Source organism: Benincasa hispida, chromosome 2 (assembly GCF_027475165.1).
Source record: "Benincasa hispida cultivar pf3 chromosome 2, pf3_genome.v1.1, whole genome shotgun sequence".
Classification (NCBI taxonomy): Eukaryota; Viridiplantae; Streptophyta; class Magnoliopsida; order Cucurbitales; family Cucurbitaceae; genus Benincasa; species Benincasa hispida.
In genome coordinates this window covers 52,138,009-52,149,724 of record NC_143479.1, presented here as the reverse complement: position 1 = coordinate 52,149,724, position 11,716 = coordinate 52,138,009, and the positions used below count along the sequence as shown (strand labels likewise).

The 11,716-nt window shown below is 33.2% G+C and overlaps 1 protein-coding gene across 1 annotated transcript; it reads left to right on the top strand.

Moving 5' to 3' along the window:
* Nucleotides 1-6,747: 6,747 nt before the first annotated feature.
* Nucleotides 6,748-10,877, top strand: LOC120070719 (ribosome biogenesis regulatory protein homolog). Its single transcript, XM_039022567.2, has 8 exons — nt 6,748-7,028; nt 8,072-8,222; nt 8,392-8,443; nt 8,624-8,752; nt 9,014-9,131; nt 9,372-9,555; nt 9,651-9,764; nt 10,468-10,877. Exons 1-8 carry the CDS (start codon nt 6,934-6,936, stop codon nt 10,615-10,617), a joined length of 993 nt encoding a protein of 330 aa, XP_038878495.1. The 5' UTR covers nt 6,748-6,933; the 3' UTR covers nt 10,618-10,877.
* The last annotated feature ends 839 nt before the right edge of the window (nt 10,878-11,716 follow it).

Genomic DNA, 11,716 nt, shown 5'->3' with positions numbered 1-11,716 from the left:
CAGAGTCAATTTTTGAGTCTTTTATTTCTTTCGACTCTTTTGATTCATTTGAATCATTTGATTCTTTCTTTTTTTCTTTTTTTTTTTTATCAAATATTGAACAAAAAACAAAAAACAAAACAAAACAAAATTTGACCTGTCTGGTTCTCATCAAAAGATGAGTACTCTTATAACCTTACTAGGCTATATAGATTCATCCAAGAGAGAACCAGAGAAGTATGCTAATTTCTATGTACCTTGAAAATGTTAAAAGACGGGTCACGTCGAGCAATCGACGTTAAAAATTTTCCCTTCCTAGAGGTAGCTAGGCGTAAAAGATAAAATAAAAATTTTCAGTTTTCTTTTAATAAACAAATTCCTTTTATAAGTTTTTCATCTTTAGATTTAATTTGTTTAGAATTAGTTTTTATTTTTTTAGAGTAAACTTTATAAGTTTTTAGTCTTAGTTTTGAAAAAAATAAAAATTTAGGGCACAACATTGCAATGCTGGCTAGCTAGCGTCGCAACACTGCGAGGCAGAATCATGTTTTAAATGCACATTCTGCCATTTTTTAGTTACCATTTTTCTTCTTCAACACTTTTTCTCTCAAAATCTCACCCCACCCTCACCGATTTTCATCCGCAAACATAAAAAATCTTAACTTCTCTTTACAAAACCAAATCTTTCCCTCACTGACCTTACTATTCTTCATTTGATTTATGGGTTTTCATCCAAAAACCCATTTGTAAGGGTTTTTCTTCCTCAAGCAAAAGTTTTTCAACTCAAGGGTAATTCTTTTTGTTTCCTTTGAATCTTTCATGATTTTGTGCATAGTAGATGGACATTGCTTGATTAGGAAATATTTTTGTTGAATTGGAAGATGAGTTTCTAAGATATTGTTGAATTTTTTATAGTTTAGAAATAAAATGTCTAGGATTTTTCTGTTTGCAGGTTTGAATATTTGTGAGATGTGATATTTTTGGTTGAGAAATCCTTTAGTATATTTCCATATTCTGTGAGTTTTCTTTTAGATAAAACTTTATGGGGCCTAGAAGAAGAAAGGAAAAAAGTGTTGCCAGCTCCAGTGGTAAGGATTCACCTCCACAACACGAGTTTCATAATCGTAGGTTTGTCTTAGAAGGTGTTGAGAGTAGGTACCGCCAAGTCTTAGCCCTTAGGAACCTTGTACCTGAGAGGGCCTTAAAGTTAGAACGTGACTTCTATCCACAGATAACTTTTGACATGCAGGAGAGAGGATGGGAAACCTTTACAGCTAATCCTGGTGAGGCTGTAGTCCCTTTGGTTTGTAAATTTTATGCCAACATTGACGTTGACAGAGACGTCTTGTTAGTGAGAGGCATTAGAGTTTCCTTCTCTCCTTCAAAGATTAATGAGTCCCTTGGATTGATGCAATTCAATGATGAGTATGGTCGTTTTATGTCTCAGTCGATAGATGAGCAAGAAATTATAGAAGCCCTTTGTGCGCAAGGAGCTTAATGGACTCGATCTAATGGTGTGGTACTTCGGTTCAGGTCCACTAACATGTCGGTAACAGGCCAAATTTGGAATGCTTTCATTTTCTTTAGATTAATGTCTGTACATAGACTAACTGACGTGACTAAAGATAGGGCAAAACTCTTATATTCTCATTCAAGGGATGTCTGTCAACATTGGGAGAGTTATCCATGCTTCCATCAAATGTTGTGGACGTTGCTCTATTACCATTAGCCTAGAACACCCTAGTTTCATTACCTTTCTTTGTCAAAGGGACGGGGTAGAAATTTTAAAAGACAAGGAGCGAATTGCGAAAAGTTCCAATTTCTAGAGCAATCGTATCAACCTTTAGAGGTTGTAGTGTTGAGGAACACCACGACGGAGAAGAAGAAGAAGAACACGGACAAACTTCCTCAACACAAACCACTTAGGGTAACTAACGACGCCTACTTAGCAACCGAACACATCCTCAACCACATATTTTTTACTATTGACGATTTTTCTTCTTTTAGGATTTTTATCTTTGAAACCCACTAGTTTGCCACACTTCTAGCGTGTCTCAGACTCTTTAATGAGAGGGCCTTAAAGTTAGAACATGACTTCTGTCCACAGATAACTTCCGACATACAGGAGAGAGGATGGGAAGCCTTTGCAACTAATCTTGGTGAGGCTGTAGTCCATTTGGTTTGTGAATTTTATGCCAACATTGATGTTGACAGAGATGTCTCGTTAGTAAGGGCATTAAAGTTTCCCTCTCTTCTTCAAGGATTAATGAATCCCTTGGATTGATGCAATTCAATGATGAGTATAATCGTTTTATGTCTCAGTCGATAGATGAGCAAGAAATTATAGAAGCCCTCTGTGGGCAAGGAGCTCAATGGATTCGATCTAATGGTGTGGCACTTCGGTTCAGGTCCATTAACATGTCAGTAACAAGCCAAATTTGGAATGCTTTCATTCGCTCTAGATTAATGCTTGTATTTAGACTGACTGACGTGACTAGAGATAGGGCAAAACTCTTATATTGTCTCATTCAAGGGAAGTCTGTCAACATTGGGAGAGTTATCCACGCTTCCATCAAACGTTGTGGACGTTGCTCTACTACCAGTAGCCTAGGAGCCCCTAGTTTCATTACCTTTCTTTGTCAAAGGGACGGGGTAGAAATTTCAAGAGATGAGGAGCGAATTGGGCGAAAAGTTCCAATTTCTAGAGCAATTGTATCAACTTTTAGAGGTTTTGGTATTGAGGAACACCACGACAGAGAAGAAGAAGAAGAACATGGATGAACTTCCTCAACACAAACCACTTAGGGTAACTGACGACGCCTACTTAGAAATCGAACACATCCTCAACCACGTATTTTTCTACTATTGATGATTTTTCTTCTTTAGGATTTTTATCTTTGGAACCCGCTAGTCTGCCACGCTTCTGGCGTGTCCCAGACTCTTTGATGATAACTTGTTGTTTTGGGATATCAATTTTCGATGGAACATTTGCAGTTGGTATATATGATTTAGTTACTTTCTCATAATCTATAAACGCATATGATAATTGATTTGCTATATTTTGCAAATGAATTGTTTTATGAACTTCGAGTTCACATTGATTTGTACGGGGACTTATGTGAGACAATAACGATGCATTCCATGTAATTTCTTTTTCCAACTTCTTATTCCTCCCTTTAATGTTGGTAAATTTGTCTCATTAAAATGACAATCAACAAATCGTGCAGTAAATACATCACCTGTAAGGGGCTCGAGATATTTAATAATTGATGGGGAATCAAATCCAACATATATTCCAACCATCTTTGAGGACCCATCTCAGTACGTTGTGGTGATGCAATTAGAATATAGACTGCATATATATATATAGATATAGATATAAAAAAAATCTCATATGAGAAATATTTGGCTCATGGCCATAAGTTAATTGTATTGGCAAGTTCTTATGATAAGCTACTAGCCTAATGGTACAAGTGGCGCAACATGCAAAATAGCATGTCCCTATACAGATGCATGAAACTTAGCTCTCATAATCAATGGTCTAGCAATTAGTTGCAAACGTTTTATAAATGATTATGTTAAACCATTTTGTGTATGAAAATGAGCTACATAATGATCCACACTTATCCCAATTGATATACAATAATTATAAAAAACTTGAGATGTAAATTCACCAGCATTATCAAGACTAATGATCTTAATTGTATAATAAGGAAATCGTGGTCTTAACTTAATTATTCGAGCAAATAATCTTGCAAACATAAAATTTCGACTTGATAATAAGCACATATGTGACCATCTATTGGATGCATCTATTAATACCATAAAATATCTAAATGATCCACTTGGTGGGTTAATATTTTCCCGTGTATCACCATGAATTCATTCTAAAAATTTAGGTGATTCAGTTCCCACTTTAGCTTGTGATGGTCTAATTATTAACTTGTCTTGAGAGCAAGCATCACATAATAATTCATTAGATTTAATAATCTTTTGGCTCTTCAATAGATATCCATGTGAATTCTCAATAATCCTTCTTATCGTTATGGACCTTGGATTCTCCAATCAGTCATGTCAAATTATAAATACACATGGATTCATGAACTTCAGATTCATTGTTGCATTTGTTTCAATTACTCGTATATAAGTATAATATAATCCAAAAGATAAAGCAGACAACTTTTTCAGTATACATTTTTAATGTGAGACAATAGATATAATATAAAGATACTCCATATTATTCTTACTATCAGTCTCAATATGATAACTATTGCAACGTATATCTTTAAAACCTGGTAGATTTCTCTTTGATTGACTAAAGAACGATGCATTATTAATTGTAAATTTTGTTCCTCTGGATAAAATAATAATTATTTTTCTAAAACCTTCAATTAAATTTCTAGGACCTGATATTGTATTGACTTTTGCTTCCAACTTTATCAGTTTAGAGAAATATTTTTTACTTGTAAGTATTGTATGCGTAGTTGCACAGTCTGCCAGACATAGATCTTGATTCATCATTTTTTAGTCATTCAACATATGTAAACTATCCATGATTCTTCGTTAAACAAAATAATTAAAATAAGATAAACAAAACTTGAAATTCAAAAGTTTAACTTAAAAAAAAATATGAAAGAAAAAAACATTAATCCTAGGTATTCTCAAAATCAAAAGAAACATTTGGGGTGATGCTAATTTTCTCTTCAAGAGATTAAAAAAAGTCTGCCACATCTGAATTTGTCCTATTGGATTGATCAAATATATCATTATCCTGGTAGGCAAAATTTGCTTCAACATTTTCCCCTTTTTCCTTGATAGGGGGTATTTGGGGTAAAGATTATCATAAGATTATAATAACCACTTCTTGTTACAGTAAATAGTATTTCAAAACCCCAAATTAGCTACAATAAACACTATTTTAAAACATCCATCTGCTACAATATTTACTATTTGCTACATTTTTTACTATTTTACGTTCACCATTGTTTTATTATTTACTACAGTGTTTACTATTTTCTTCTCAAACTAAAATAGTTTATACCTAAAACACATACTATTATAACCCAAACAAAAATAATCTACACCCCAAACACGAACTATCAAAACCCAACTATAATAAACTATAAGTATAATAACCAACTTCTTGGCCCAAATATGCCCTAAGTGTTTTGACGTATGACAAATACATGACTAATGCCTAGCCATACCACATCGCGAGCATTTTTGTTCATCACCTTTTGAATTCCTACTATGTGAAGTTTTTCCTTTATGATCATCATTTCACATGGTTCTTTTAAAATTTGGATGTTAGAATGATCACCATGAAAATATAATTATTTCTTCTTCTTTCACGGTCACAACCTCGACCTTGACCATGTTTATTGTTAAAAATCATAGTATTCACTTTTGGGAATGATGTTGCTCCAGTTGGTTGAGATTCATAGTTTTTCATTAATAACTCGTTATTTTGTCTAGCCACAAAAAGACAAGAGACGAGTTAAAAATAGTTTTTAAAACATTTCTCTCGATATTGCGGCTAGAAGAGCATATTCGAGAATTGAAAAGTAGAAAATGTCTTCTCTAACATATCCACATTAATACTTTTCTCTTTACATAACAACAATTTTGAACTGATTTTAAATAATGTAGAGTTGTAATCACTTATTGATTTACAATCCTGGAGCCTCAAATGCATTCATTCATGATGAGTTTTATGAAGAATAACTGTTTTCTGATGATTGCATCTTTCCATCAAATTCATCCACAAGATGTAGGGATCTTCTACAGTTAAATATTCTATCTTTAACCCCCTGTGAAAATGATGACGAAGAAAAATCATGATTTTTTTTTTAACCAGTCGTTCTATTTTCTTTTTTTAATTGTTTCTCCAAATTTCATAGTATCCAAATGTATCCCAACATTAAGCACCCATGACAAATAATTATTGCCATTAATGTCAAGAGTTGTGAATTTTAGTTTTGTAAGGTTTGCCATGACAACACCATCACAAAATATTTTATTTATATAAGAAATTTAATATATACTAAGCATGCAAATAACATTTAATTTAGGGGATTCTAAAAAATAGAAAGATATAAGGAAAATTATTTACACAAAATAACAAAATTTTAATTTTTTTTATAGAGGCTGATAGAAGTCTATCAATATTCATCAGTGATAGAAACTGACGGTGATAGATTTCTATAAGTGTTTATTAGTATTTTTTTTTGCTATTTTTGTAAATAGTTGGACATTTTTTCTATATGTGAAATTTTTCCTTTAATTTATTAATTACATTAAAGAGGGAAAACTGACCTATCTTTAGGACCTACCTTTAGTGGGAGAAACGACGAAAGCTCGTGATGATAACATGTAGTGAAATTGAAGAGCGAAACGGGGCACAACAAAAATGCGAAAATTGATATAATATAATATAATATTAAATATATAAAACAAATAACCAAAAGAAAAGAAATAAACAGGATAATATGGAATTCAGAGTGGAATCATGAAATGGATTTTCACCACTATGTGCATGAATTCAATATATACATAATGTCACTATTTATAGACAAAATGACAAGTAGGTACTGAAATTACATTGACTTTAAGGATGTATAATAAGACATGAAGAATGACACGTGGAGAGATGAAAGGATGACAAATGACTTTTAGATACTAGGCATTGGACATCTATTTTGTAATATATATAATAATTTTACCATTAAAAAAATGATAAAAAAAAAAGGGGAAGAAATGAAATACAATAATTAGGGTTTCTTAAAAAAAAAAAGAAAAGAAAAAGAAAAAGAAAAAAGGAAAACTATAGTTAGGGTTTCAAATTTCAGTATCAAAGCAGCCCTCAATCGTCCGCAGTTTACTAGAGCCCGCCTCAAATTGCATTTCAGAATCATCAAACTCATAATCGGAAAAAGGTAGAACGGTGGTCGGAGCATGGAGATCGAAAATCAACATCCATTCCAGGTCGACCTTGGTAACCTAATGGCGTTCAATCCTCACCATCATTTTCCTTCACTTCCCTCCTCGAGGTGAGTTGTTCTTCGCTCCTAAAACATATTTGGACCACTGATTCTTCTTTGCACTGTGCAATTCTCCCTCATTTTTTTGAACTTCATTTATTAGTAGGAAGATAAAAAAGTGGGTTTGTAGCGATTTCCCCCCTCCCCCCCTGGATTTCTCATGTTCAGTCTCACTGAGATTGAAGAACACTTGTGTGGTGTAGTTTGGCTTTGGGCTATTGTACTATTCACATTTTGTTGTTCTGTTTTCTGAACCTTGGCGGTGAAGATGACATGGTTGCCTGTGTTTTTTCGTTTCTGGTAGATATAGACATTGGGACATGATTGTGAATATCTATGTCTGTTTCGGTGACTTCCAAGTGTTACATTTTTGTCAATCCAATTAGAAATATCTAACTTACGAATCCTTAACTTTCTTCTGTTTGAGGCTCTTTTCAATGTTTAGAATATACAATTGCTTGTTTTGTTTGAAGAGGACCTGGGAAATCTTCAGAAGTAACCTCAAAAAGTTTCAGTCTTTCACAACTAGGAGCACCCTTTTGGAGAACTCATTGAGAAAGTTTTTCTCGGTCCTCCCAGGCCAAGACCAACCCCGAAATTCAGATAAAAATTTAACTTCTTTTCGTCGCACATCCAAACCATCAAATTTTTGGACTTTTGGTGGAATCTTGGCTAGCACGACGAGTGATCATATGTAATCTTTTTCAAATCTTACTTAATCTTTCCCAAAATTAAAAAGAAGATTTGGAAATTCATGTAAGAGTAAATTTTGAATGTTTGGTATAAGATTTGGGAAAGATATACAATCTTGATGTTTATCCTAGCTGAGATTCTAATGGGAAAGCCAAAAAAATCAATAGTTTGGATGTTTAAAATTTTATTCGAATTTCGGGGTTGATCTTGGTTGGGAAAGACCGAAAAAACACTATTTCAATGAGTTCTCCAAAAGGGTGCTAGTTGTGCAAGATGAAAACATTTAAGGGTTAGTTCTGATAATTTCCCATTATCTTTGCTTAGTTTTAGTTATTTATTTATTTTAATTTGATTACTAGGGAGGAGCTAGTGAATGAATGTCTGCAAAAGGGAACAGAGTTAGTTCAATTTATTGCCAATGATCTCTTCAACCTGCCTTCAACTGAAGACAGAGATGGTCCCCTTGTGAAGCTGCCTCCTCCTACTACAAGATTGCCAAGAGAGAAACCCGTAAGGCCTTGTGCCACTCTACCTATCATCTCATTTGCTTCTCTTTCAATCTATATAATTTCTTCACTTGGTAACCACTGTCATTGATCGTACTGTATCCAATAGCAGTGGCTGCAAATGTTTTTTCTGTGGTTCTTGGCTTAGGTGATCTTTTCTTTTCCTTTTCCAGTTGCCGAAGCCGAAACCTCCTACAAAATGGGAACTTTTTGCCCAAAAAAAAGGTCAGTTGTTTGATATGCACCCTATGCTAGGGTATATTTAAGAAAGCAATAGCATATTCCCTCCCCTCCAAAATAAAGGGGAAAAAAACCGAAAGAAGAAGTAACATCACAAATTTAGTTAATTTGACAGCTATCTATTTTTCATTCATAATTATTGTTTTTTTAATTTTTTTTTTGCAGGCATAAAGAAGCGTAAAAAAGATAAGAGAGTGTATGATGAACAGGCAGGTACATGGAAACGTCGCCATGGTTATGATCGTGCTAATGATGAGGAGAACATACCCATAATTGAGGCCAAGATGACTGATGGTAGTATTTTTATTTTATAATTAATCCCTCCATTGGTACTACTGGTTATTCTAGTTTTTTTTTTCTTCCCCTCCTCCTCTCCCTCTCTTCCTCTCTCTTTTCCCGTTTTTGCTTTTTGTGAACTTGATTTGCAGATATGCACTGAGTTGGGACATCCAGATAATCAACTGATTATTGGATTTCATTACTGGCTGCACTTTATGCCTATGACACGTTAAAAGTGCTGAAACGGATGTTAACCATGGTTGATTCTTCTTGCAGAGCCTGGGGAGGATCCATTTGCTGCAAGGCGAGCCGATAAGAAAAAGCGAGTTGAAAAGCAAGAAAAGAATCGATTACAGAATCTGAAGCAAGCTGCAAAAGTTGGCGCACTACCCAGGTTTACCTCTTATGTCATTTCTGGTTGTTGATATAAGTTCTGCCACACTTTGTTCAATCTCAGTTTATACACGAGTTTCATTGAATTTTATAGCTTGATCAATGTTTTTTCCAAAATGTTTTAGGCAACTATTAGATCTAAGACATTATCCATGTTGCTTTTCTCATGTTTCGCATCTTCATTCATATCTTCCTTTCCTCACACAATCTATTCTTGATGGGATAAACTTCACTGTTTTAGCCATATCCAACTAGCTGCCACTGCTTTGCCTATAACGGGAACTCAAGCTGCACCTAAGAAAATTACCAAGGATGAACTTGGAAATGTAGCTGGAATGGCAGCAACTTCAACGGCCAGTGGTGGAAAATTTGACAAGAAGTTGACAGGCGAAAAACCTGCAAAACATCAAGGAAAATATCGCAAGGTTAATTGAATAAACCTGTTGATCTGGATTTATGCTATGGTTTACATTATTTTTCTCGTAAAAAGTTGTGATGCATTTTTTGTATTTGCATGCAGTTTCTGCCTGTAGTGGAGGGAACAGGGATAGGCTCTCAAGAAAAAGAGCAAACTGAGAAAGTTCTTAACAGATTAATTTCCAAGAACTCACACGAGATTCTCAACGTTAGTAAGGTATGACTGCTGAATTGCATAGCTCTACTTAAGAATGATGAATAGATGCATATATTTTATTGTTTTATGCAATGTAACTCCTATGGTTTTAAAAGGATGGATCTCTTGTACTCGGATGACATGACATCGAGTGTAATAACATGCCTCTTTTTGTTATCTCATCTTCTAAATTGGAATAAGTTGATGCCGTGTTGCTTTTTTATATTAGCTAATTTACATGGTTGCAAATAGATCTTGTGATAATTTTTCTTGTTTTATGCAATGCAACTCCTATGGTTTTTAAACGATCGATCTTTTGTACTCTGATGACATGGCCTCGAGCATAAAAACATGCCTCTTTTTGTTATTTCATCTTATAAATTGGAATAAGTAGATGCCACGTTACTTTTTTATATCAGATAATTTACATGGTTGCAAATGGATCTTGTGATAAATTTTCATGTATGATTTATCATGCATACATGTATCGACAATTAGTTGTATGCTAGAGAAGAAGGGCTTTTATAATCACATTAAATTCTAAGCATTTTTTAATTTGATTTTATAATTTTTTTTCGTACAAGTAAGTGGGAGAATAGAGATTTGCATCTCTAACCTGAAGCGAAAGAGTATAGGCCGAATACCGCTAAGCTATGCTCGTTTTGACATTTTGAATTATCTATTATTTCTAAGCCTATTATGGATTCCTCATCTTTATTTTCAGGCTGTCAATATGTACAACGTGAAAAAGGAAAAGAAACAAAGAAACCAACGAGGAAAGTCTTCATCAATGTCGAGCAAGTTGAAACCAAATAAGAAACTCCAGAAGAAGCCATTGAAGAAGGGATCTTCGAAGCATGGAAAGGCAAAATGATCTGCTTACATTCTGATTGAAGTTTTGAATTTTGTACCATCATTGTCATCATTATTTATTAGTGAAGGAATGCCAGTTTTCTAAAAAAATTTCTTTTTCTCCAACTCATCTCTCCCATGAGATAAAATCAATTTTGTAAAATTTTTATTTTAGTGGTGAATTCCTGCCCAGTTCTAAGCTATGCCATTTTGCCCTGTTAGTTCTCTTTTTGAATCGTCAGTTTATATATATATATATATTGAAAAATCATCTTCAGTTTATATGATTTGCCTATGATTTGTTACTGTTTATTTTTTAATTCTTAAAATTTTATATTGAAGTGTAAGATAGTTTTTCTCTGAGATCCAATCATTATGAGGACATTTATTTTAGCGGTGTTCATAGATTGGGTTGAGTTGGATTGAAACACTTTTTGAATCCAACCCAATTGTTAGAGTTGTGAGTTTCTTCAACATAATCAACCGTTATTAAATAATGAACTCGACCCAATCCAACCATAAATATTTGAGTTGGGTTGGTTATTTAAATTTTTGTTATAAAAATAAGTAAAATGTGGATATGAAAAATTTTATTTAACTACTTACATATATTTTAAGTTTAACAACTCAATTTGAATTTATATTATAAAAACATTTTTAAAGTGTTAAAAAATTATTTTAAAGAGTTTGGATAATAAATCATCTAAAAAAAAATCATGATAATTAGTCAAATTAAAATCAATATATATAGTACCATAAGAAAAAGAAGGGCATTTGCTAAAACAGCCAAAAAAAAAAACATTATTAAATTTACAAATTTAGCAATGGTTTTTCAAAATGTACAAATATAGCAAAAAAAAACATAAAAACAGATATTTATTTTTATTATACCAAATTTATGCATATTGGTGTATTAACATGTATGTCAGTATTATATCTCATATATCCGTATACTTTATATGTGATATACAAGCTGGTTAATATACCAAAGATAAAGTATATAAGTTATATTTATTAATAGTTCAATCCGCTATGTTAGTAACATTTTGATTGGCCAACAAGAGCGTAGCTCAATTGACATAGTGTTTGTACTATCGACATCGAGATTTGAGGTTTGATTC

Coding starts and splice junctions, on each gene's coding strand:
- LOC120070719 (XM_039022567.2), top strand. CDS start 6,934: ATGGAGATCGAAAATCAACATCCATTCCAGGTCGACCTTGGTAACCTA. Junction 7,029..8,071: donor CCTTCACTTCCCTCCTCGAG/GTGAGTTGTTCT, acceptor TTTGATTACTAG/GGAGGAGCTAGTGAATGAAT. Junction 8,223..8,391: donor GATTGCCAAGAGAGAAACCC/GTAAGGCCTTGT, acceptor TTCCTTTTCCAG/TTGCCGAAGCCGAAACCTCC.